The 26,762-nt window shown below is 42.0% G+C and overlaps 2 protein-coding genes across 2 annotated transcripts; one reads left to right on the plus strand and one right to left on the minus strand.

The window, feature by feature from the left end:
• Positions 1 to 1,137: 1,137 nt before the first annotated feature.
• Positions 1,138 to 16,569, plus strand: aga (aspartylglucosaminidase). The gene is made up of 9 exons (XM_061080023.1): positions 1,138 to 1,435; positions 5,474 to 5,627; positions 7,342 to 7,454; positions 9,610 to 9,722; positions 11,714 to 11,822; positions 12,286 to 12,361; positions 12,746 to 12,853; positions 14,987 to 15,120; positions 16,323 to 16,569. The coding sequence occupies exons 1-9, from the start codon at positions 1,330 to 1,332 to the stop codon at positions 16,421 to 16,423; spliced, it is 1,014 nt and encodes a 337-aa protein (XP_060936006.1). The 5' UTR covers positions 1,138 to 1,329; the 3' UTR covers positions 16,424 to 16,569.
• neil3 (nei-like DNA glycosylase 3) lies at positions 16,507 to 26,710 on the minus strand. The gene is made up of 10 exons (XM_061080024.1): positions 26,525 to 26,710; positions 26,334 to 26,440; positions 24,712 to 24,846; positions 24,099 to 24,312; positions 22,724 to 22,798; positions 22,036 to 22,202; positions 20,069 to 20,232; positions 17,656 to 18,070; positions 17,170 to 17,350; positions 16,507 to 16,989 (listed from the first exon to the last, which is right to left on the minus strand). Exons 1-10 carry the CDS (start codon positions 26,636 to 26,638, stop codon positions 16,807 to 16,809), a joined length of 1,755 nt encoding a protein of 584 aa, XP_060936007.1. The 5' UTR covers positions 26,639 to 26,710; the 3' UTR covers positions 16,507 to 16,806.
• Between the last annotated feature and the right edge of the window lie 52 nt (positions 26,711 to 26,762).

Raw genomic sequence — 26,762 nt, forward strand, 5'->3', positions numbered from 1 at the left:
TTCACCTCTGATATCAACAGCGAGACAGTGTGAACCAAACAAAGAGCAAATAAACAAGCTCGGCCGCTGCTTTTTCAAATGATGCAGGACACAGTTTTTGTCCAGTATCGCGTGTATAGAATACAAAAATGATAATTACATTCCTGACAATTTCCAAAACATTTCTAACAATCCAATGTGTTCAATTATTTACAGTGATAGAAACTATCTTTGAAATAGTTCAGAATTCCTTTCTTGTGCAGTTATATTTTCAAAAATGTTTTTCTCCAGATATAAAGAAGCCCTGAAACAGTTTCTACACAAATCCAGGGACTGACTGTACTTTTCACAATCCAATCTCTAGTGTTTACTAACCATGTATTTCACAATCCCTACAAATGGTGCTTATATAACTTTTTATATTTGTACTTCTGACAGGCTACTGCTGCAAAGGTTAAATGCAATACTATTACCTTGACGTTCTTTGATTATATTTACTGGTATTATTACTTTCTTTGATGAATATAACTGCTTTCATACTTTCTTTGATTATTATTATGGGGATGATGATGATGATTATTATTAGTATAAGTAGTAGTAATAGTAGTGGGAGTAGTAATAGCAGTAGGAGTAGTAATAGTGGTAGTAGGAGGAGGAGGAGTAATATTTGTGGTATTATTATTAGTAGTAGTTATAGAAGTTATAGTGGGGGTAGTAGGAGGAGGAGTAATATTAGTAGTATTATTATTATTAGTAGTAGTTATAGTAGTAATAGTGGTAGTAGGAGGAGGAGGAGTAATATTAGTGGTATTATTATTATTAGTAGTTATAGTGGGAGTAGTAGGAGGAGGAGTCATAGTAGTAGTTGTAGTAGTAGTAGTAGTAGTACTAGTAGCAGTATCAGAAGTAATAGTAGTGGTATTATTAGTAGTAGTAGTTATAGTAGTTATAGTGGCAGTAGTAGTAGTAATAGGAGGATAAGTAGTAGTAGTAGTAGAAGTAGTAGTAGTATTAAAAGTAGTATCAGGTCTTAAGCTAGTATCCAAAATCCTTATACCACAAAGTACAAGCCTGAGTTCTTCCTGCTCCAACGCATGCGTACTGCGCCTTTAAGGAGGACCCCGCCCACTCGTCATGTGACACAACAAGGAAGTAGAAATGTAACTTTTCAATCAAAGTCAGATTCAAATCCTGCAGCTCGTTCGTGAGAAGCTGGAACTTTGTTGTTTCTCGTTCTGCGGGGACTCGACTCCTCCTGTGACGTCAGGAAACAGAAACCACTGAAGGACACAACTCGTTTATATATTTAATAAGCTTCTAAAGTCCGTGGGACGTTATTTCCACAGGACAATGTTTACATCCGTCCTGTGCACGTTCATGTTGCTGTTCCCACTGGGTCACGTGTCTCTGCCACTCGTCATCAACACCTGGCCTTTCAAGAATGCGACGGCTGCAGGTGAGAACTCATATACAGTCTATGATAACGAGTTATGCAGGAATCCACAGACATGCAAAAACAATGCACACACTTAACCACCCAAAACAATATATATATATATATAAATGTGTGTGTGTGTGTGTGTGTGTGTGTGTTTCTCTTCTGATCTGGAGGAGGGGTGTGTGTGTTTGAATGTCCTTCTTTCAGAGTGAAAGTGTGTGACCATGGTTACCAAGGGTAATTTGGAGTCTCCAAATGGAAACCGCCTCGGCATACCCATAGAAAAACATGTGTTAAATATTCATTTTCTGTGATATTGTTATCAAATTTGAACTTGGGCTAGTCAAGGCTTCATGCTGTGGTCCCATTGTGTCTTCCAGCTCATAAGTCAAGATTCAAGATTCAAGATTGCACAGAGATAACATAAAGCAACTGTCAATGAAATACTTGGGTCACAGGCTCTCTTTAAGCAATGCTCAGTAATTTCAACCCCAAAAAATAAAATAAAAATAGAAATAGTATAAAATAGAATAAAAAATAATAAAATAGAATATCAATAAAATAGAATATCAAAAATTAAAAATAGAAAATAAACATCTAAATTCCCAGGTAAAGTCCCAGCTAGAGTCATCTGCAGGCATCTTTTTCCAAAAAATATTCAGGCGGAAATAAAAACCTTGTACTTCAGTGTGTTCCAACTGCTATTATGTTTTCTGCTTCATCAAATCAATCCTGACTGTAAACATTTGGATCCTCGAAACCAAAGCAACAAAACAGAATTATGTCAACAGAGTCGCTCTGTCTGACCTCCAGAACTTTATCAGTCAGCTCCTGGAACTCTGTCTGATGTTGAATGCAGCTAAGGAAATTATGCTTTAATACAGAACGAGAAATGAGAACAAGTGAAACATTCATTCTTAATTTGTAGATTAAACCCTAGGAAGGAAAAGGTTATTATTACATAATTTGTACCAAGGCCTTATATCTAGCTAAAACTACTTCTGTCCCAACCTATCTTTATTTGGTTAAGAGTTCAATCAGACACAGACTATAGTTAAACATTTTGAAATCCTAACAAAAAAAGTGTAAAATATTCATTTTCTGTGATATTGTTATCAAATTTGAACTTGGGCTAGGTAAGGCTTCATGCTGTGGTCCCATTGTGTCTTCCAGCTCATAAGTCCCAGCTAGAGTCATCTGCAGGCATCTTTTCCCCAAAAATATTGAGGCGGAAATAAAAACCTTCTACTTCAGTGTGTTCCAACTGCTATTACTCAATGCCAGTAGCACATAGAGTGATTCTTATTTTGAATGTTACCTTTCAAAAGAGACCAAGACCATGCATGTACTCCAAATGGTTCAAGAACAGCTTTCAATTTACTTTGGCTATTCCTCAGACAGGCGTATTCGCGAATGTCACCCTGCCTCTTAACAGGTTAACATATTGTTTATGTGTGTGTGGGCGTTCATTATCTCACACACAAGTTCCAGGGGAATCATGCACAACACTTGTTCCCACTGTACTGAAAGACGTGGGAATTTAAAAGCAGCCGCTTGGCCACTTCACCTGCTTCTCTCCTTTTACATTTTCATGCATTGAACATTTTATGACAATGCCATAAATCCAGCCACGGCACAATTATTCAAGTTGGCAGACGGAGCCTTTTTCAAATTGAGCGCTGACATTTGAGAGAGAGGCAGAGGTCGGCTGAACCCGACTTCGTGTTGACAGTCTGAATAGACTCATTTTGCATCAGCACTTCCCCCTATATGTGTTTTTTTTGTGTGTGAAATCCATCTGCTATTTAAACAGCGACTACGTGTCTAACAGTCCAGTTTTAGCTGCAGACAGGAGTTGTAGTTTCACAAATTGATCCAGGAAGCTTGTTTCACTGAGGCCCTTACTAGACGTGACTCATCCAGGTGGCTTCATGTGACACCCTCGACTTGTGGCTCTCAGAATGTTCTCGTCTCCGTCGTCCCTGGTTACAAATTGAGTCTTTTTTTGGGATTTCCACTTTTGGAACATTTTAAGACGTCACCTCAGGCTGCAGGAGTTGGTGAAGGCCAATTCCACATTTTCTGACGCCTTAAAGATGAAACAACAAATCTATCGATCCACAAAAGACCAAATCTATTATATAAAAGGATAGATGTGTGTGTGTGTGTTTTGTATGCATAATGAAGTCCAAGCCCTGTCTGGCCATAAATCCACAATTTTCCGGATCTCCTTCCCCACATTGTTATGAAATATTATTTTCCCAGCACCACAAGCTTTACCCGCACAGGTATGTAAGCCCATCAGAGTCTCAGATGCCGATAGGAAAAATGGGCCAAACCCACGAGGCATCGTAGCTGCCACTGCCAGCTCTGCCTCACTCTATTTGATTTCCTTCAGGATGATACATTGGACACGTTCAAATTGAAACTGAAAATATTTCAGCATTGCTTTTCACTTAGCAGTCAAGTGGTTTTCCAGCGGAATGCACAGGCCCGACACGGGGAAAGGAAAATGACAGGAACGGTGCTGGAAACATCTCAAGCAGCAGATCAAACCGGCAGGTGATTAAAGTGAACTTAAAAATCTCACCATTCGAGATGGATACCCTTTAATTTATCAGATGTACGTCACATCTCATCCCCGAGGCAGCAGTGAAAATGAAAAATGTGCCCGGCGATCTGTTCTGCGGGTGGATATTTAAAGGTGTAGTCTGTGAGCTACCTTTTATTGATACCCCCCCTCCCAAATGCAGATCTCTTATGCTTTAAGAAAGCAGCTGACAATAGGAGCCTAATCTCTTCTTCCATTCAGTGGCATTTTCTAAAGATTTGCAATGTGGAGTTTGATATTAAAAAACGGAAAAAATGAATATTAATAATGATATCCTCCAGTCAAGAGCACTCACCAAAGATGGTAGATGAACAGAATTTATAGATGGAGAAATCATAACTGAAAGGAGGAGGAATTTGTGGTTGTATCCCGCTGAACACAGATTACTGGTCTGAGAATTGAGAGGCAAGCTGGTGACAGCGCCACCAGTTGGTGTTCTGATCCCCTGTGGGCACTCGGGGGGGATCAGCGGGGGATCAGTGACCAAATGCTTGTCAGCTCACACTCGCTGTTTATTAGCGAGTGGACATCTCGTGCATCATACAAACTTTTAATCTGATTTAGTTAATGTACAACTTCGCAAATATTACATAAAGTCACGCAAGTTGCAAAAAATGTTTCTCAAGTAGTTTGCGTCACAGCAAGAAGGTTCCTGGTTGGAATCCTAGCTTGGCCAGTGTGTGTTTGTATGTTCTCTCCATATCTGTGTTGGTTTTCCCTTCCTCTGTTTCCCTTCTTGCCCAATGGCTCCTGGGATTGGACCTCACATGATCCTCAAAGGATAACCAGACTTCTTGTCAGCGTTATTTAGTTCGATAGAACTTTGCTTCTCCACGTCCACAGGAAAACCTTGACATGCATAAATATCTAGAAGCCCTGATCACAGGCCCAAAATTCCCTGTTTGCTTTAATAACTTCATTGGCAGTGGTTGTATTACCCATAGATATATATCAAGACTAGATGTCTCGTCTGCGTTGCCGGCCAACGGAGACGAACGTCCGCACATGGCGGCCATCTTGCCAGAGGCAGCACGCTCACCCATAACATTGTGTTGGTAAATAACCATAACTTGCTAAATTTTCAACCGATTTTTAACCGGTCTGGTTTGTTATAAACGTCAGAGATGTAGATATGACACTGCATACTTGTGAATAATTATGTTATTTTCTTAAAAATGTAATAATTTATGCAGTGTCATAACTACATCTCTGACGTTTATAACAAACCAGACTGTTTAAAAATCGGTTGAAAATTGAGCAGGTCATGGTTATTTACCAACACAATGTTATGGGTGAGCGAGCAGCCTCTGGCAAGATGGCCGCCATGTGCGGACGTCCGGCTCTGTTGAATGAGACATCTAGTCTTTATATATGTCTATGGTATTACCCATCATGCATATGTTGTGTGTACTGTACACTGGGTGACTCTGTTTGATGTGTTGCAGCGTGGAGCGTGCTGCAGTCCGGCGGCTCGGTGCTGGACGCCGTGCAGCAGGGCTGCTCCCGCTGTGAGGTGGAGCAGTGCGACGGGACCGTGGGATACGGAGGGAGCCCGGATGAGTCTGGAGAGACCACACTGGACGCCCTGATCATGAATGGGTAAATCATGGCATAAACTGGGCTTTCACCAAAAATAGGGAAATTCATAATGCAACCTAATGAGGCGGTAAAGGTTGATGAGGATCCAGATGTATTTTGTAAAAAATAGCTCTTCTGGTAAAAGCCTGAATCTCCAGCCCGAAATTGCTCTTAATGAACAGATAAATGGTTTTCATAAATGACCTATGTATAATTGAAAATGTCTCACTCTAATAAGGCACCTGCAGATCTCCAATGTATTGTGCAAATGACAACTTGCTCTGCTGCTGTCGGTGCATCTTTAACATTTACAGGATTAACTGACTGACCTTTCCAGCGAGCCTTTCTTTAATAAACCTCTAATTATCAGTCTCATTAAGATCTGAAGGGTTTCCAATCATTAGGTCCTTAAACACAAACATTTACACCCTCGCAGGCTATCAGTGGAGGCAAATATCAGCTCACAACGGAAGATGAATGCACGCAGCAAGCTGTTTGTTATTACTCTGTGAAATGTTCCCTCCTCCATTTTGCAGGGAAATTGACTTTTTTCTGGTTGCATAGTCATGAGTGTGTTCCAGGGAGCGCATCGTCTCCCACACACGATCCAATAAAGCTGCATAAGAAATGCAGTAGTTATCACTGGCATACATATTCTAGATAGAGACTCGGAGCGAGAGAATCCAAACACCTGTACAATTTCACGCTATCCAAGAGAACATCCATGAAAAAAAGAAACTTGAGAAAACAACATTCAATTTTTGATATTGGCTTAAAGGGGAGATGACTCAACCCTGTGGCAATTCTTCAGGCTCTACTTTGTTGTGATGGATTAAAATATTAGAAGCATGAATCAATACAATGCAATCCATGGCACTGCCACTGCAACCTACCGCCATAACGAATAGAGTCCACTTCACTCTTCACACATTATCAAGAATAAACTGGACATTATACTAAGACTAACAGGTGTAGTACAGAGTCTGTGTAGAAAGATGGAGGATGTGAAAACTCACTAAAGGGGGAGCTCAATCATCTGGATTATAGCACATACATCCTGCCTCCTCCATGTTAGTGGATGGGACCCAGACTCAAATTACACATTAAATAAACACGTCTCAGATAAATTCATCATTTTATTTCCTTTCGCCACTTAACACCATGACAACTGCTGTGATTCAGACAAGAGGCTTCAGATGACGTCCAAAGAGCAGGATATTTTAAACTTAATTTTCCTGTCCATCTTTATATACAGTCTTTGGTGTGGTGTTATTATAATACTTTTATTAGCTATTATAAAAATATCATGAATAGGGTGATCAGTAATGTTAACCTTAGTAGCATTTCATGGGCTTGATTCACTTTCTAATTAGCACTCTACAAACACAATTCATTAGAGAGATAATATCCAGAAAGTTGTCAGTCGCATTTATTGCATGAGTCGAAAGTGTCAGTGTTTACACTCTATTGCTAATGAATAGGAATAAAAACAGTGTTTTCAAACACGTTTGTTCTAATTTGCTTTATTACATGTGGTATGTAAATTATTGAGAGTTAATCACCCACCTGCCTTTTATGAAGGAGGCAGGGTTACGACATCCGAGATGTGCTACTGTCGTGGTTTGTATTCTTCACCAGTTCTGGTTTATAGAGCTTTTAGACGGGTCACCTGCTGACTCTTGTCCACTCACCCTGCAGAGGGACAGTTTATTCACAGTGTATTGTCTCCGCTCAGGGATACGATGGAGGTCGGGGCAGTCGCGGACCTGAGGAGAATCAAGAACGCCATCGGAGTAGCGAGGGCGGTTATGGAGCGCACCGATCACACACTGCTGGTGGGAGAGTCAGGTATATGAGGTCTTGTACGTTTAAAAAGAATAACCTGTTTAATGTTGGAAGGGTCGATCTTAAAAATCCTGTCTTTAGAGATCCAACACTGTCCAAGTTTGTTTTAAATACATTTGTCTCGAGCCAGTTTGAAAAGGAATTAAAAGAGTTTAACGCAGCAGCTGGATTTACATTAGTCATCTTCATCAAGCAGGTGTCACATCAGGGCCAAACCCTTTTAGGCACTTATATGGTGCCTGATGCCTAATGGGTCACTTGAATAAGCTTTAATCCCCCAGATCACCACCATAAGCAGTCGGTGATGAATGCATGCGTCATCGCTGCAGTATGACGCTCTGAGCATAAATAGAATGATTGTATAACAGCCAGAGAGGAAACATACGGTCCCAATTATAAGTAAATGGAAAGTTATAGATTTGTATTTAGAACCTTTTCAAAGCACAATGTCAAAATCACAAGGGTTCAAACTGGGTACATTCTTAAGAAGGAAGTGTATGCAGAGAAACAAGCAGGTAGACATGAGTCATGTGGATGACCGGAAAATGATTTCCATGGTGAAGAAGAAAAACCCTTTCATTTCTGCACAGCAAGTCAGAAGCACTCTCCAGGACGGAGGCATAGACGTTTTCTTGTCAGCAATAGAGGGGAATAGTGCCCAGGTTTCACTTCGCAAGAAACGCACAAAAGGAATCAGGTTGAGTTCTGGGACAGAGTTGTATTGAGTGATGAAACCAAAATCGGCCTCCTTCGAAATTATGGAAAGAGGAGAGTGTGAAGAGAAAGAGATCATGACTCAAAGCCGCCACAATTTCACAACTGATGGAAGCAACGGGATAAATGCATAGGAACACAGGAGGGAGTCAATCACAGTCTGGCTGAGCAGCACAACTTGCTGAAGACCACACAAAAGGCAGAAACCTGCACAACAAGCAAGAACCGAACGAGGTTGCACTCAAAATCTTAAGCTATTTTAAAACACAAACTCAGGCAAAATGTCCAGACTATGGGGTCTCGTCTTTATTTGCCTTTCACGTGTAAAGAAAGCAGCAGGAGAATGGCTGGAACATTCAGGTGCAAGAGGAAGGACCTGACGTATCATTTCCTGTGTAGAAATGAAAAGGTTTTCGTCTGCAGGACAGAAGACATCGGCTTTTGTCGCCAAAAAGCTCTTGAATCTCGTTGTCTGCCCAAGTTGACATCTGTTTTCCTCCGTTGTGCGTCCGCCAAGTGTTAGAAATGTCATGTGTTGCCCTCTCGCTCTCTGAGGTAAACTCCCTGGACATTTCTATCCTCTCTCGAACTCACTCGGACATTCTTCAGACATTTTAGGGAGAAATTTCCTTTGTCTGTTGTAACTGAATCTGACATTTGTGTTTCACATACAGACGTAGACCGATTAACTTCAGGAGAATGTCTGGAGTTCAGTGCACGTCTGAAAGCAGCATCAGGGACCATAACTAGAGACGATACAATGTCCCTGTTGTTTCCACAGATCATTATTAAGTGTGATGATTTCATTCTTACTTACAGATCTGTCTCTTCTGAACCCTGGTAATTCTTGCACGATGTGTTAAAAGAGCTAAGTCCCCCGCAGAGTTCTTTCAATGTTGACGTGCTGGAAACCCAATTCAAATGAAAGCTGGTATTTGTCACTTTCTACCAGAGTGTCGCTGAAGCTAACAAGAAAAAAGGAGTATAACACTCCAAGTACGAACACTTTTCACGGGTAAATGAGTGAAGAACGACAAGGAGCACAAGTCTCTGCGATTCAGTTTAACTGAAGGTCAATACCGAAGTCTATTATTTCCATATGACAAGTGTCTTCTAAATCAAATCGTCTGGCTCATATGTCAAAATATCACAAGATCGGCTTATTTTATTTTATACCCCGTGAAGATTCAATTCATTACGGCCTATTCATCCAAATTGAGCCGGGATTTCCTTGGAAACGGGAAAGGTCACCACTGTTCACGAAGCGGAAGCGGTGGAACACGTCCTCCCTCATGAGGCTGAAGCGTCGAGCCAAATTGAGATCAGATTGCCTCAGATCACGTCCTTTTGTTTGTGACCTTTTGTTCTTCTTATCAACCGAGGTCAGCGCGGATCAGAGTGTGTAGCCCCCCCCCCTGAAACTATCACCTCTCTCTCTCCGCAGCCTCCGTGTTTGCTGAGAACATGGGCTTCCCTGCCGAGGACCTGACTACCAACAAATCTGTGAATATTTTCTCACAGTGGCTGGGGAGCAACTGCCAACCTAATTATCGAAAGGTGTGTGTCTGCCGGAGTGTGTGTGTGTGTGTTTTCCTCCGTTGTTTGGGGGGGCTACAGGCTCGCGCTACTTTTAAAAGATTGATATTCGGCTGGGAATTTGACAGGCATTCTAAAGTAGTTCATAAAAAGTCAGCATTTGTGGTAAAGGTGATGCCCTCCAGCGATGGATTGCTGCAATCCAGAAACTAAAATTCACCGCCCCAATAATGAGCCAACATCTCCAGATAGAAGTTGTTTTTCATTCCAAGTCAGCTGTGCCACAGAGATTAAGGGTCCTATTAATGAAATTTACTATATTTACACTTGTGGATTCCCGGCACAAATACAATCCTCTATTGATGTTCCCTGAGTGGCTGCACTACAAAACTCGAGAGATAAGAGTAGTTGAGGGAGGGAAAAAGCTGATCAATTCCACAATTGGAGGTTTTCCCCAAAGCGTTCGAGACCCATTCCAGCCAATTAATCATTTGCTGTAGCAAAGTACAATACCCTTATCAAAATGAATAATATATACTTGGTGCAGAGTAAACTTCCATCACTAAATACTGGCAAATAGAGAGCCAGAGGAAAGAACACACAGTATTGGTTACCCTGCATGCATTTAATGCAGCTGTACATTGTATAATCCATGTTTGAGCTGCTTGCTGGTCCTGTAGTAATGCTAGATGCAGGTTGTTTTTTTTTTACTGTTAAAGTGTTGCTGCAGGAATTGAGTCCTGCAGCAACACCTGCAGGAAACTTGAAGCTGCTCCACCGCTGCTGCTGCTGCTGCTGCTGCTGCACTAAGATCTGTTCACCCGTTTATTCAAAGTTCGCTGAAGCTCAACTCACAAAAACCACACCTTCAGAATCGGTTGTTTGAGCCACACACAGACAGACAGAGATTTCTGGAACTATAAGACAGACAATAAAGAAATCTGCTGCACCATCTCCAGTTAAAAGCCTCCTTGGTGGTCCAGGGGTAAATTCACAGCTGTAGCCGCTTGAATCTGAAGAAATATGTCATTATTTCCCCTTTACCTCGACTTAAATTATTCCGTTGACAGGCCTTTCTGAAAAGTTCCAGATTGTTGCTGAGGTCACCGGAGAACAACTGTACCTGTATTATTTATAACTTAAGAGACTGTTTTCAAGGGTTTTACCTTCGCCTGCATGAAATGGAATGTAACAGACTTGGGGTTATGAATAATACACGGGCACTCCCATACAACAGACCGGTTGAGCCCAACTTTGCTTTACTGATGGCATGATGAAGGTTCTGTAGAGAGGTAATGGCGATACACACACACACATTCTACATAAAAGGGATCTTTGTTTTTAATATTTAAGTTTCTATGGTTCCCAGTCTTATATTTTTTGCCTCCGTTCACTTTAAAACTCCAAATTTGACACTTTTATTTTTTATTTTGAGCTGCATCCCACTTACCTGCGAGATCAAAGCAGCCGAAGACACTGACTAAACTTTTCACACCGGCCCCCCGGGTCAACCGGGAACACTCAGTCATTCACAGGGCGCCTCGAGGTGGAGAGAGAGAGAGAAAAGCTTTTGTCAAACTACACTGCACTCTCCCACAGACATTCACATTTTGTGCTCTGTGCTGGCTGACCCCCCCCCTCTCCGAGTCAACTTTGAATGAATGAGCTGGTACAGTGGGCCGCCTGTGTCTCAATAAAAAATGGCTTTTGAGTGCCGAAGGACACATTTTTGCAGCAGCAGGAGGAGGAGGAGGAGGAGGAATTCGTACTGGGAGGTTTTGTCCTCGTAATGTACAAGACCACTGGGAACCTGGTTTTGTCAGATTCCGAGCCAAACTCGACTGCCAACCATTTATTATGAAGTACCAAACTAATCCACGACAATAGTGCTGATATAGTTCAGCAAAAGTAAATGCCTGCAGATCAGCGTTTTTCTCGTCTGCTATTACAATAATTAAGCAGCAGCACACTGGCGTTGTTCTGTCTGCTGATGTTTTCTCTCCTGTCAAAAGAATGTATTTCCAGATCCCTCCAAGTACTGTGGACCCTACAAGCCTAGGGCGATGCTGAAAGAGAGGGAGAGGGCCCGGCATGCTAATGTGCACTCCCACGACACCATAGGTGAGTTTTATCAGTTCACAGCGAAAGGGAAGCCGAGCTTCTCCCCGGACACTTAACAGTTTAGTATTTAAGCACTTAATTGAAACAAGCCAGTGATAAGAGCAGGGGTTTTAGCAGCATAACATTTCCACTGAAGAAGAGATCATCAGGGAACACTTAAATGTCGAGGCATTGAATTTATGTCACTGTCGAGATCAAGATCAAACCTGATTTTCACTTAGTGTTTGTAGGAATTACCGGAGTTTGTTAGGATCCAGTGCAACGCTCCTAGAGAACCCAATAAGAAAAATCAACATTGAACGTTTTCAATCCTGTTCTTTAGCAACATGATGTAAAAAACTACTGCTGGATGGGACACAGGCCAAGAGAGAGACTATCGGCTTGGATCCCTTTCTTTAACATTGTGAGATCAGACATTTTTTTCACAGATTTCCTCATTATTCCCTTTCTTTGTTCGCACCAGGGATGATTGCTGTTGATCGAGACGGTCACGTGGCTGCAGGTACATCAACCAATGGAATGAATCATAAAGTTCCAGGGTACGTAGAGGATGTTATTAGTGTCAAAAATGGGCAGAATATGTATTAGTGATTTTGACAAGGCCCAGGGACATTTTTTCTTGGTCTTGGATGAAATTAACCATTCCTTAGACTTTATCATCATTTTTTATCACCTACAATATTGGTTTGGAGAGAAATATAAAGTTTGAGATTCAAATTTAGGATTTTCCTCAGTTGGTCAAGCTTTTGAAAAATACTAGAACAAATCAGTGTTGTTTGCAGAGGTTACAAATGAGATGATGCTGTATATCTGCATTTAACATTGTGTTTATAAGCATTCAAGCATCTAGAAAGATGTAATGTGTATGTATCGTCCTAGGCACTGCTCTGTGTATTCACCATGTGGTTGTTCCTGCTGTGCAGTCGTGTTGGGGACTCTCCTATAGTCGGAGCCGGGGCCTACGCAGACAGCTCAGCCGGCGGTGCCTCCGCGACTGGAGATGGAGACATCATGATGCGCTTTCTCCCGAGGTACCTCATCAATTGTTCTGCTGTGATCGAGGTCATAACTGTGTTGGTACCTCACTGTGACTTTGTGCTCTAAAGCACGGAGGGAAAATCGCTATCTCACATAAGATGCATATATAAAAAGGGAAGGTCAGGACTCTAGGGCCCTTCAGATTAAGATGTTCTTATTCATCTCAGAGAAAAGGATTCGGATGTGGTGGAATGTACTTAATGTGAATGCAATGTGGACTTTTTTTCTCAGCTTTAAGGCTATAAAACACATGTAAACACATATGGAAGTAAGAATGAAGCTGTGTCTCACGCTGCATGTGAATACCGATCGGGTCACAGCGCTGCAGCGAGGCTGTTCCACGAAGGGCCGACCTATCCCAGTATTCATTATTTTGAGAAAAGGTGTTGGGCTGTGTGTAGCTCAGCCTCCAAAAGGAGAGGGCCCCTGAATTTGGGACAAGGTTTTAAATGTCCTCTCATGTACGAAATGCCCTGAATACGACAAATGTGAGAACTCTCTGTCAAATGGAGGATTTTGAGATTTCAATCACTTGAAATTGTGCTGGAAAATAGTTTATCATCATAAAAATCTGTGTGTTTTAAAGTGTTCAAAACACCATGAGACACTTCGACAAGATCTTCAAGCCTCCATGCACCTGAACCAGTTTGTTTTTTATTCCTATGCCTTATCTTGACAAAAGAACGATGTTTCCAAGAATATGGACATCCGTGACACGTGCAGATTTTAAACAGCCACTTCCTGGCGTGAGCTTCTCGGTGCAGGTGCAACAAACAGCATTAGAAAGACTCGAGTGGACTATGTTGCCCCAAAACTGTCATTTGTAGATTCCACAAGAGGCGAGATTTCACTAAAGCTGCTGTTTGTTTTTCAGGCTGTGTGAATATAGCAGTCTCCGAAGATTTGATTTTTTTTTTTATTTTGTAGCTTTATTTATCTGGGATAGTTTGGTGAGCCCACATGCTGCTCTTTTAAGTTTCACTCCGCTTTACATTCACACCCACACCTGGAGGGATTCTGTTTCAGTCATGGTGTTTTTTTTTCTTCAGAGTCACATCCTAGAACTATTGGGGGTTGAGTTTTTCAAAGACTGTGTGTGTGTGTGTGTGTGTGTATGTATGTGTGTGTGTGTGTGTGTGTGTGTGTGTGTGTGTGTTTTTCATTCATTCTCAGTGCCCAACTGTTTCACAGCAGGCTACACATTTTAATTGATATGTCTGGTTACAAGGCTGCCCCAGGACTTTCAAAAGGACATCAGAATAGAGCATAACCCCCCACCACCAGAAAGACTTTTTTTCTTTTTTTAAACCACACGAAGAAGTTAACAACTACAAGTCCAAAGTTCTGAATCCTTCCCTTTAAAGTGTGCTTATGAGGAATATTCAAATGTAAAGTAGAAGGGCACCCAGTGGAATGCACACCTCCGCCAAGGCTCAACAGTCCCCCTCTGAAACCACATTTAAATTCACCAGATTACACACACTAAGAAATATCAGTCCACTAAACATGTCGGATCATCTTCATCAAGGTCCCTGAATTGATCTGAGACATTTACAAAAATGATGAAAACATTCTCTCACAAATTCTTCGGGTTCTGTCTTAGAAATCGGTCGAGTAGTTTTTGTGAAATACTGCGAACAAACAGAAATAGAAAAGTTGACCTCCTTGGGGGAGTAAAGAGGAATTTAACTCGCGCTCATTTGCGAACGTGTGGAAGAAAGACACAGCGTGGTGTTCAACCATCGTCAGTATTCAGAGAGGAACAAGCTTCTGATACGTTTTGGCAAAGAACAGATGTCTCTCTCGTTATAAATGCGCCCTCGAGATAAGGGAGTAAACAGCACCTGTAGTGTCTGTGAGGCACAGAAAACCTGTTTCTCCTCATTTGCTTATTTTGTTCTCGTGAACCCCGGAAAAAGAAGTTTCACAAATGTCTCACATTCATAATGAAAGGGAGGCTGGGAATGTAACTATTAAAAAAAAAAAGATGAAATATGTTGGCATCAGTTTCATCCCGCGCCATAATCACACGCTCATCCCCGACGGCGTCCTCTCCGTGGTCGGTGGCCTCAACAGTGCTCTTTAAATTTGCCTCATGTGCACTGTGTGTGTGATCCTGCCAACAGCTACTTGGCCGTGGAGCTGATGAGGACCGGGGCAGATCCCTCAGCAGCCTGCAAGATGGCCATCTCCAGAATCAAGAGGCATTACTCAGTGTTCTTTGGAGCCATCATCTGCGCTAACACAACAGGCCATTATGGTGAGTGTTTGGGTTCACACACACAGACTGTGCCGCTCGCTGCCAAAGGGGCCGAGGCAAACACCTGACACACACACACACACACACACACAGGTCTTTTGTATCACGTTTGATTGAAAATAGTCTCTGATTCTAACCAGTTACGAACAGCATGTGACTATTTCATGATCAATTAATTTAAAAGATTCAAAAACACATTTAAAATCTGTGAAAATAGTCTTCACCCATATTCAAAAATGTATCTAAAAGGCTTAAAGACAAACTAAATGTAGAGAATCATACACATGAATATGTTGTGCCTTTTTTTATAACTTGATTGATGCTGCTCATTAAAAAATCTCACATTTTCTTAAATAGAGGCGAAGATTTGAGGAAAATTGTAATCCTTATCATTTTTGTGCAAAGTTTGAAGAAGGCAGTTGCTTCAAAACTTATATTAAACCGTCTCCTGACAGTGTGTCATCCACTCACACTCCCCAGCACCCCCCCTCTCCTCCCTGTGACTGCTTTGTTCTCATGACAACACAGACTAAGTTTAAAAATAATCACAGCGGCTAAGGCCACATGCAGTTTCTCTTCCCTCCATCAGAAGAATCATTTGATAACCTTTTCTTTCTCATATAAATGACACTTAGTCCAGGCTTCTCTCCATCTACCGTTATCTCCACATTGTCTTTTTGCCACCTGATCACACACACGTTGTAAACATAGGTATGAATAATGAGACATGAGCGTAATGACATTGAAAACATCCAAGGATGCTGCAACCACAGCGGCTGCAGTCGCACGAGGGGTAAGTGTGAAGGATTTAACAGCCGCTCACATTTGGCCTCGTGTGAATCCTAAAAAAAGACAAAGTTTACACTCGGCCTCAGGTGATTCCAGAGACTTTTATTACAACATCCTTGTAGGCAGATGTTTTCAGTGTCTCATTATATCTCAGCCAGGAGCAAGAGACAGCCGCCGACCTTTAGAACAAGCCTGAAGAGGTTAAATACGTGGGTGTCGCCACTAAGTCAGAACAGAGCTTCCCTTCATTTTAACTTTGTTGTCTAATCCTGACTTGGAGTGAGAATATTCGCAATCATCTGCATTGACGGCTGGAAGCAGCTGGCGCAAAAGTTAAAGGAATGAATCCTTTAGAAGGGGTGAAGGTTTTGTTCTTCTGTGACATTGTTGGTTTCCTCTCTGATCTCCTTCAGGTGCAGCCTGCAACAAAAGCCCTGGATTCTCCCAGTTTCACTTCATGGTGTCAAACTCCGAGTCAGACGCTCCGCTTCTCAAATCCGTGGACTGCTTCTGAACAGCTCTTCCTTTCATGCCTCTCTTTTATATTTAAATGAATTGACAGACTTCACACTGAATTGTAATAATGATGATGTTGGTTTTATTCAAAAAAGGAAATAAATAAAAATAGGAAACAAATGCACATTCATTCTCATTTGATTTATCACAGTTTACTCGTAACAACTGTTATTCACGACTAAAAGATCGGAAGGAGAATTTAAATGCAAACACTTGTGGGCTGAAGATCATTCATTTGATAAGTATTCTCTGCTTAATGTAAATTTCAGGACAACATCTGCATATTCCAGGTTGAACTATCATGTCCCACTTATATTTCCATTTATTTATATGAACAGGTGGGGTCAGCACATCGTTTATATAACCTGCTAGTAGAGCACATTAGCAGCCAGGGAGGATGGATAACCCCGGTCCGCTCTCTGCCCACTGGAAGAACTCGCACTGTTTACCCTTTTGAAAGCTGCAAGTGTAGAAATTCCGACCGTTGTTGGGTCCTAGTTTCAGAACCGTTCTCATTAAGCAGCGTTTGCCGTGTTGACAAGAAGGGAAGTGCTGGTCTGCCCACTGCAACACAGAAAAACACGCTTCTCATTAGTTAGTTGTAAAATGTTATTATAGTCAGTTTAAATTGGATGCAAATAAATGCCACTTTTTTGTGTTTTGGCTAAAACTGTAGACGCTTTATTTTTATATTTTCTAGGCTACACAATGCTATAGAGATGAGTTCTTGCTTTCCAGTTTCACCTCAAAGAAGTTGCACTTGGTCTCTCTGGGAAGCGTGCAGCCGTAGAACTGCCGTCCCTTATTCTCTCCGTCCTTGTGGACCACTCGGAGGACAGCTGGACGACCATGGGACGCACAGCAGGGGACGCTGGGACTGGAGGAGACCGAGGAGCCGCCGCTGGCTGCTCCTGTTTTGCGCGAACTGACAGAAGTGAAGAAGCGCTCTTATTAGCACGAAATAAATTCAAAAATAACACACAGGGAACACCTGTCACGTCAACCCTCATTAGAGAGCAAACAACCACTCCTCAAGCGTGTGATGGTATGTGTGGGTAATAATTGTATTTGCATGGAAACGCTACAGCTACTCATCAATCTGTGTTTCTTTTTAACAATGCTGCATTAAAAATTCAGACAGTTTTTTATCCTACTTATCTTACTGAAGTTGCAAAAAACTTCTCTTATTATAAACTTATTCACGAATAGCCAAGCGAGGGATTCACTCACCCGGAGTAGGGGGTTCCATTTTGAGCATTGTTACTGGGAAAGGGACTGTGATCAATTCTCATTTTCTTGGATGGCTGACTGTAGGAGGCCAGCGCCTCCCCATTGGAGCGCTCGGCATTTTGCTTCTGCCAGCCACCAGAGGCATAATTGGGGCTTGTTGTCCCTTGGCAGACTCTGTATTTATTTAAACCTCGCTCGGCCGCCAAGGAATTCGAATGACTGGCGGCGGGGGAGAGCGGGGAGTTTACAGGCTTCGGCTTCTCGCTCAAGTCGGAGAAAACAAGGGTGGAAGTCCCTAGCCCGGACCTCCAGTTGATTTTGCGCTCCCCCTGTGGTTTCTTGAAGGCATTGCAGGGGTACTTAATCAAGTCGGTGGCGAAGGGGGTCGCCTCGGTGCTGACGTCGTCTTTGGGAACTGTGAAGACGAAGCCACGGTAAGAAATCATTTCATCTTCACAAACTGCAGCTGATCCTGGTGCACAGGCTGCTGTTGTTAGTGTGGAATCAGTAGGTCTCACAATCTGCTGTGCTGATAATATCCATAGGCAAATGAAACTGCATTTATAAAACTTTGAAGCTAGGTAAATGTTTGCTGTTGTGGTGAACTGCATCCCCTGGACTACTACCATTAATTTACCCTTGAGCAAGGTACTTAGCCCCCAACTGTTTTTAGTGGTGCAGCGTTGTGGTCAACTAATTTATATCTTGCAGAAATGCTAATCAGGGTAATACGGAAAAACAAAATACAACCTTCCCTCTGGAAATAAGTTGTTATTATTCATTTGTAGATTTTTTTTAAAAAGGAACAGCTAATCTGCAAACATTGTCCTGGATAATAAGACTCACATCTAAATACAGGTGGACTTTGCACATTTGTAGATCTAGTTTCCATCCTGGTTTTCATCCCCCTTTGAAGATGAAATGTTTTACAGCACGGGCTCAAAAAAGATTTTGTGGCTTTTTAACACCAATCAAATGGAGCAATACCTATTTTTAGATCCCTACCAGTGATCTAAATTTATTTCAAATGTAAAATACTTTTTATAAGCACTATAAATGCAGCCAGATGCTGGAAATTGGAGGTTTTCTGTTCTGTCCAAAGTGCGGCTGCAGGAGAAGGAGAACATCTGATGCAACTGCAGGAATCCGAGCCAAAAAAGAAAGGCTGACATACGATAGTCGGCAATTTACCCATGCCTGAAAAGCTCAGCATAACCAAATGAACCATGGGGAAACTGTAGTCTGGAGTCAGTGATACTCATGCTGCAGCTATTCGCTTGTTCAGTCAGCTGTGATATGAAAAAAAATATTTGAAATGTAGCAGCACGATCTCCCCAAAAAAAAACACAAAATATAAAAATACCATTGAACTGAGGTTTGGCAGATGAAACAGACGGATTGCAGAAGATTTATTTCACACGCTCATTCACTGCTGCTGTAATGTATCTCCAGTAGGGTTGCAAAGGGGCTTAGAGTTTCCATGGGAAGTTTAGCTCGGGAATTTTGAAAAAAAAATAAATACGCAAATTAAACGCTGAGCAATAAAATCATCAGGCCAGACTAGTCAGGTAAGTTTCCATGATATTACTGGGGAAAATATATTAGCATGCTGATTGAGGATTGTTCACCTGTCCATCTTGCCTATTTCCATTCATTTATCCATCAATTGTTAAATGTTTTTACAGACGATTCCAATTGTTTTGCTAACTATTTATATCTCTGGCATTGCATTAACGTTATTTTACAAACTTTTTTCTCATCTTATTCTACAGAACAATGCCATCTCATGTGTGGAGACATTTCACCCCATCCAATGTAGAAGGAAAGGCTGTGTACATTTGCAAATACTGTGCAAAGACCTATGTTAAGAAATGACACAACGATGCAGAAGCATATAGTCAAGTGCCCAAAGTTTCCTCAGGGCTCAAATCAGCCTATGACAAAACAAAATGTTTATATTTATGTCTGTATATGACAAGGTAAATACAGTTAGTATAAATTACTCACAACATTTCCAGTTTATTCCTGTTAATTCCTGTATATTCCCATTTATTCCCGTTAATTCCCGTATATTCCCATTAATTCCCATGGAAAGTTTCCAACTTTGAATATTCGCGGAATTCTGCAACCCTAATCTTCAGACAGTCAGAGACAAACGGCCAGTTGACAGACATGCTCGTTATTAGTGCGGCAACACACAGACGCAACCGCACATGGAGATATATGTTTGCTCGTCTGCCGAGTCATCGCAGCAGCTCGGTGACTCGCTCCAGAAGCTCTTGAGCCTCGATGGCGAGCGGACAAGTGGGATCATCCGGCCCGAACCTGCAAAACTGGAGCTACCAGTATTTTATCTCTTGCTTACAAGGACATTGTCGCCCCATTAAATTCCAATTCCCAATGTTTTACTCACCCTCAGGTCTGGGAGTGAGGCAGGCATCACAGGCCTTCGCTGCCGGCTGGTTGATGAGCGTGCAGAGCTGACAGGCCCAGTCTTCCTCCTCCTTCTTCGCCACATTATCGCTGGCTCTGTGATTGTACGCCCATTCAATCAGGCTGTTTCTGACTGGGAGCTTACTAGATAAAGAAAAGCAGGGGCGACAAAAAATAAATCCTTGTGACTATAAAACAGGCTTACTAATGAAGGAGACGTGCACTGAAGCTGAAATCACTTCACTGACTGAAAACAGTACAGACAAAATGAATAATTCGATATTCAGTCTACAGCTGTGACGCAGGAGGTAGAACGGGTCGTCCACTAAGCAGAAGGTCAGTGGTTTGAACCCAAGCCGCTCCAGTCTGCATGCTGAAGGGACCTTTGACACTGAACTCTCAATTGCCCCCTGGCCGTGTGTGAAAGGTGTATGATAGAGAAAGCTCTGTGTGAATGGGTGAAGGCACTCTCAAAGGTCGATAACACCAGATGAGATGATATAAATTCAGTCCATTTACTGTTATTTTTGTAATATGGTTTTCGATCTGAGAGAGTAGACGAAAAGCTTCGTAGTAAAAGCATCCAAAAACGGCTGTAAACTTTATTCAACAACCCTTTGAAGCAGCATTAACAAAAGATGAGCATCATCAGCACCGTGAAGGTTGAGTTCGATGCAGGACAGTTGTATCAGCGTTATCTCAGTGGAAATGATTAGTACAAATATATTTTTTTCCAATTATAAAATGTTTTCTGTATCATTTATTCTGTGAAATTTACTTTTAAATATCATCCAACCGACAACCAACAGTCGAGCTTTATTCACGATGTGCCATGTTTGCAAAGGTCATAGGTCGCACAGCTTGTTTTTATGGAATAAAAATATTCCTGTAAATGTTATTAAAAAGAGAATGAAAATGTTTTGCTGGCTTTTTGTTTCTTGTTTTTGGGCGAGTTCCCACCGATTCGCACGTGAACATACATTTCTTTGATTACTTATACAAAAAGCCAGTTGTCCTCGGCAGTGGAAGTGCAACATGAATTATACAACGTAGGACAAACTGGGTGGCCCCACACTCTTAGTGGTTCACGCAAGTCAAACTGTGTTACAGGCAAAGAAGAAAACTTGCTCTGGGCTAACATTTGCAGTTTAAGCAGAGGATGAAGATATGTGGGAAGGCGATGTTTGCTCCCAGCATACATGTTAGTGCTCCGACATGAGGCTGGACTATGTTTGACAAGAAGGCAAATCTGCTCTGCCAACAGTGGTGGAGCGGGAGGAAAGGAGCGCTGGCTTTCAGGAAACTCTCCTCACAGATTGCATTTATCAGCTGTGTAATGCGTTGTAAGGGCTTTGGGCTCTAACCCCTCGCAAAGCTTTGCTCAAACACAACCCAGGAGGTGTTGAGCCGGTGCCCTGTCTGGCAAACATAGCCTTACATGCGCATTAATGCCCCCCCGCTCGCCGCCACCACCGCAGCCACCATCACACTTCTCACTCCCTGCCAAGCCCATCTGCCTGCAAGCATGGCCTCTCTGAAATTGAACCTTTTATCTAAAAAGGCTTTAGAACTTTCTGTAAAGACTTTGGTTTTTTGAAAAACGACACCTTGTTTTTACTGTACTATAGTAGTGTCGCCTTCTAACAAGAAAACATAATAAAGAAACTCTACTGTTACAAGACGATTCCAGGTTTTATCACATTTCTACAAAGAAAAAAGCATAACAGTATATTGTGTTGTTCATAAAACCCCTGGATGAAAAGGCGGCGAGAAAACGATTTGCTCGACAAACATGTGGTGGAAGAGATGCATTGAAGCTGCGGAGAATAAGGCAGTGTAATAGATGTTCCAACAACGCCTACGCCAGCCTTCAGTGAAAGCATCTTTACAAGAGCTCAAGACAATACCTTTGCAGTCAAATTGCCGATGGTCTGTGAGAATCTCTACCTGATGTCAACCCCGCTGGGATTTCCCGTCTGACAGCGCTCGCAGAAGTAAGTCATCCTGCCGTTGTCTCCAAGACGACACACGGTGATACCGCGGAAGCACTGGCCGCACTGGGGACGCTTGTAGACTTTGTAATGTTTGTTGAGAGCAGAGCCGGATTTGCGACACTGATAGGAGACAAGAAAGGGCAGGGGAGAGCGAATAGATAGATGAGGATAAAGATAACAAGAGGGAACATTCCACTTTCCTCATTCGTCTGTTATGCATGGAGAAGAAAAAGGAACATTTGCTTTTTGAGTCCTGCTCCTCAGCAAAACATTGAAATTGAATCTATTCTTGGAAGTTATAAACCAAAAGGTAAATATGTATGAATTAGGGCTGGGCAAGTTAACTCGTTTTAATCGAGTTAACTCAAGTGATGAGTTAACTCGATTGTTTATCCGCCAATTATTTTCTTTTTTCCTGTTCTGCAGCAGTCAGCAACAGACTTTCACAAAATAAAAGCCTGACTTTCACAATAAAACAATAAATAATCAAACCTGAGTTAATGCGAGATAAAATAATTAATCGAGTTAACTCATCACTTGAGTTAACTCGATTGAAACGAGTTAACTTGCCCAGCCCTAGTATGAATCTAAATACACAGTACACAAACAGATCTACAATAAATAGATAAAATGTGTCTGACCTTATAAAACAGAAGAGTAAAATCACGCGTCATTTTCACCAAGTGGTGGATCTGTTCGTCCGCCAGCTGCTGCACCTGAGGAGGAAGCAGAACTTAGTTACAGCTCACAACCAGAGAGGGAAGGAGATCTCATTTGTCTGGACCCTTGTTTCAAAAGAGAAACATAAAAAGCACAAATCAATAATACAAGCATATAAGCAATAAGACAACCGGACATGAAAACCTGGCTCGAAAGTGATGCAACGGAGAGAAATTACATATCAGAGAGAGAGGAAAACCCACTTGTAGCTCCGTCAGGACCCTGGTGGGCGTGATAATGGAAGTTCATAAAGATTCAATGGTCCCAGAAGAAGAAGAAGGGGGCAAAAGTCCCGGATTAATGTCTCGGTCTCCGGTGCTTTATTCATGTCCCCAATCTGATATTTTCTAAAGGGAACAGAGCCCCGGGAAGCAGGAGAAGTGCTCATCCTGCAAAGTGTGTCTTACCTCCAGCGGTGAGGTGAATCTGTCAGTCAGATTTTTACTCTAGTTTCCTTAAAAAAAATATTCCTCAAGAGCAAAGAGAAGGAAGTGGATCCTTCACAACTCAAGAGATATGAGATAGACATGAGTTGAGTCTTATTACGTCCACAAAGCTTAAAATGTGCGTGTACAAACAGGGTTCATACACATTTTGACCAATGGATTTCCATGACTTTTCAATAACTTTAAACCAAATTCCCATGACCAAACATTTTGTGAAATCTCTGTGTATACGTGAAAAAGTGACGAAATGTAGTATTTAAACTAACAATGAGAATTCCAAGGCATACAGTAAACCTTAAATGACACAAACCCAAGTATGCCTGCTTACATTCAGAGCATATTTCTTTAAAAGCACATGAATTATTTGAAAACTCAGCGTAAATGAACGACATGAAAATATGAATATAAAAAAAATTTCCATGACTTTTCCAAAACTTTTGGGATGTTATTGTTTTCCATGACTTTTCCAGGCCTGGAAATACACATTTTACAATTCCATGACTTTTCCAGGTTTTCCATGACCGTAGGAACCCTGTACAAAGTATATGTAAACACACTGGGGATCTGTCCAGGGTGTATGATCCCACCTCTCTCCCAATGCCCCCCCAGCAACCCCTCAAAACCTCAAACTTAGTGGGATGCATGTTTTATTTAAATAAAAAAGATGGTAAACATATTTGAATCCCAACATCCCTTCATAGACAGAACATTTCCATTTCCAAACTGCACCGATGAATAAGCACATCTACGCCACAAAGCGTATTTTTGTCTTTTCCTCGGTTCACACAACCGCTTTATCTTTTTTTTCTTCTGTTCCTCAGATGAACACAATCTATCATGTTTTCCATACCTTCACGCCCGGGTGGAGGCCCGAGTCGAACAGGGCTTCGTTTTTAATGATGTTCCCGACGCCCGGCATGACGGCCTGGTCCATGAGGACGTCGCAGAGCCTCCTGCCGCTCTGGCTCCTCACCGCCTTCTCCGATTGGGAGAAGCTGAACTTGGAGGAGCACACGTCCAGACTCTCCATAGCTCTCACCCTTTGCTCGCAGTCCTCCGTCAACCTGCGAGAAACACAATTTCAAAGTGAGGGAGAATATATGGCCGCTGTTACTGCAGAGCGTGCCACCGGGTCACGGGTGCACTATGGAGGTTACACATTCTGAAAATGGTTTCTTTCGTATATATTCTGCCTCAGTTTGTTTGTTATGAGCCGGAGCAGCGAAGGTGAAATTCCCAGACAGCAGAATTAAACGTGTGTCTGGCTGCACCGGGAGCGTGGCGTCGACGAACAGGACAAATGTTGAGCCACGCCGGCTGCGTTTGTCATGCAACAGCCGCCGTCTGCAGACACAGCCTAATGTAGGACATACTCCCCGTGTGAGTCTCCCGGTATGAGACTCATACCCCAAGGTGAACTTCTGTCACCTCAATCTATCCTGGCAAGCCGGTGTCCCCATTACCTTATTTCCACAGTGCTGTCAAAGAAGCACACAACGTCGTTAGTCAGGTGTATTTCCAGCACTGGTGCAGAGCCCGTCCTCTCCTTCCTCTCAGCAGGGTTTATACGCATTGATCCATTCATACCGAAGTGGACTCTGAGGGAGGTGAGCATGAAAGAGAGGTGGGAAAAGAAAAAAGACAAATTTACTTTGAGGCTAGCGCGTCTCAATCCGTATGAGACTTGTCAACTGAAGGACAAAGAGGTGGCCCGGCGGTGGGAGACTCGATATCAGCAGTGTGTCTACAGACAGTCAGGCTTCAGTACTCACATACAAGCCACTGGAATTCTAACATGATGATTATAGAACCACTGTTACACTGTAAAATACAAAAACCATTCATATAATGGTGTCTTTTCATTTAATATCTCTTGCTGTGAAAGATCATTTCAGACAATGTTACAAATGAAGGAATTAATCACTGAATTGAGGCCGAATACTGAAAACTGTTAAAAAGAATTAGGCAACATCGGCCATTATAATAATAACTGGTATTAAGTTATGTTTTCAGAGCCTTATTTCAAAAGCTGTTCCCCTTAGTCTATCAGAATCAAGGCTTTATTGTTGCGGAACAAAATAATAACGAGTTTGCTGCAAGTAAAAAACGGTCCACACACACACACACACACACACACACACATCATAGCGTTCTGATCTTATTCATCTTATGTGAGTCTATGCTTTGTTATTCTTTTGTTGTATTCAGAAATGTGTTGTTTGTTTATTGTACAGCACTTTATATGTATTCTATTCTCTCTGCAGGTATTTCTGACCACAGAGCTGCGGGATTCAGACAAAAACTATTATTATTATATAAACAGTTGCTGATTTCTTATTATAACAACTAGTCAGAGCTAAAACCTGATGCTGCACAACTGTTCCTGGTCTCTCTCTCTCTCTCTCCTCTCTCTCTCTATCTTTCTCTCCTCTCTCTCTCTCCCTGTGCTCGGCCGGTCGAGGCAGATGGCCGCCCACATCCAGTCTGCTCCTCCAGGATTCAACCAGCTATTGACGGAGTGTTTTCTCTCCACAGTCACCAAAGTGCTGTTTGGTTTCCCTATACATATTTTTTTTAAAGGTCTTGACCTTCTATGTAAAGTGCCTTGAGATAATATATATGATAATTTGGTGCTATACATTAAAATTTAATTGAATAATAATAAACCTGACCTGTGTTGTGTAAATGTCTCTTTACGTGTAGTTACAGTGGAAGCCCGGAGGAGGGCGCTGTGGGGAACACTACTCTCACAAGAGGAAAGCATTTATCGAGGAAATAAGATATAATATAATATAAATAATAATATACAACATAACATCCAAGTGGGACAGACTATATAAAAACTGAATTATTATATAATATAGATTATTATTTAGGGCCATTTATATTGTACATACTTTTGAAGTATTGCTTGTTTTCTTATTATTACTTTACTGAAATGTATTTTTTTGACTCTACTCCAGATTTGTTGTGGGACAAATAAATATAATAAATAAATGATGATGTAATCTGTAATTCACAGTGTGTCTGTGTGTTTATGTTTATGTGTGTGTGTGTGTGTGTGTGTGTGTGTGTGTGTGTTTACCTCAACGCTTTCGGACCGAAGTGCATGAACAGCTCCTTCCCCAGAGTCTGGACCCCGGAGAAGACACCGCCGAGGACACAGTGGAAGACATGTCCCCCACTCTGTCCCTGTGGAGACACACACACACAAAGTCAACACACAGCTGGCGGACATGTTGTAAACAAACTGAAACACAACACAACACAACTCACTGCTCCTGTCTTCTTCTTCGTGAGACTTCCTCTGATGTCTCTCACTTTCTGTCCTCTCTTGACTCGGGAGCGGATCTTCTCTCCGTTCAAAGTGCATCCGGGACCTTCCACCATCTTCACTGTTTGGAAACTTAACCTGAGTTAGAAATGAGGGAGACTTAACCCGAGCTAAAGACGAGTGTTGTGATCCAGACTCCGCGCCAAGAAATTCAATGTGGCGCATGCGCGTTAAGGTTCA

This window comes from Limanda limanda, chromosome 10 (genome assembly GCF_963576545.1).
Source record: "Limanda limanda chromosome 10, fLimLim1.1, whole genome shotgun sequence".
Classification (NCBI taxonomy): domain Eukaryota; kingdom Metazoa; phylum Chordata; class Actinopteri; order Pleuronectiformes; family Pleuronectidae; genus Limanda; species Limanda limanda.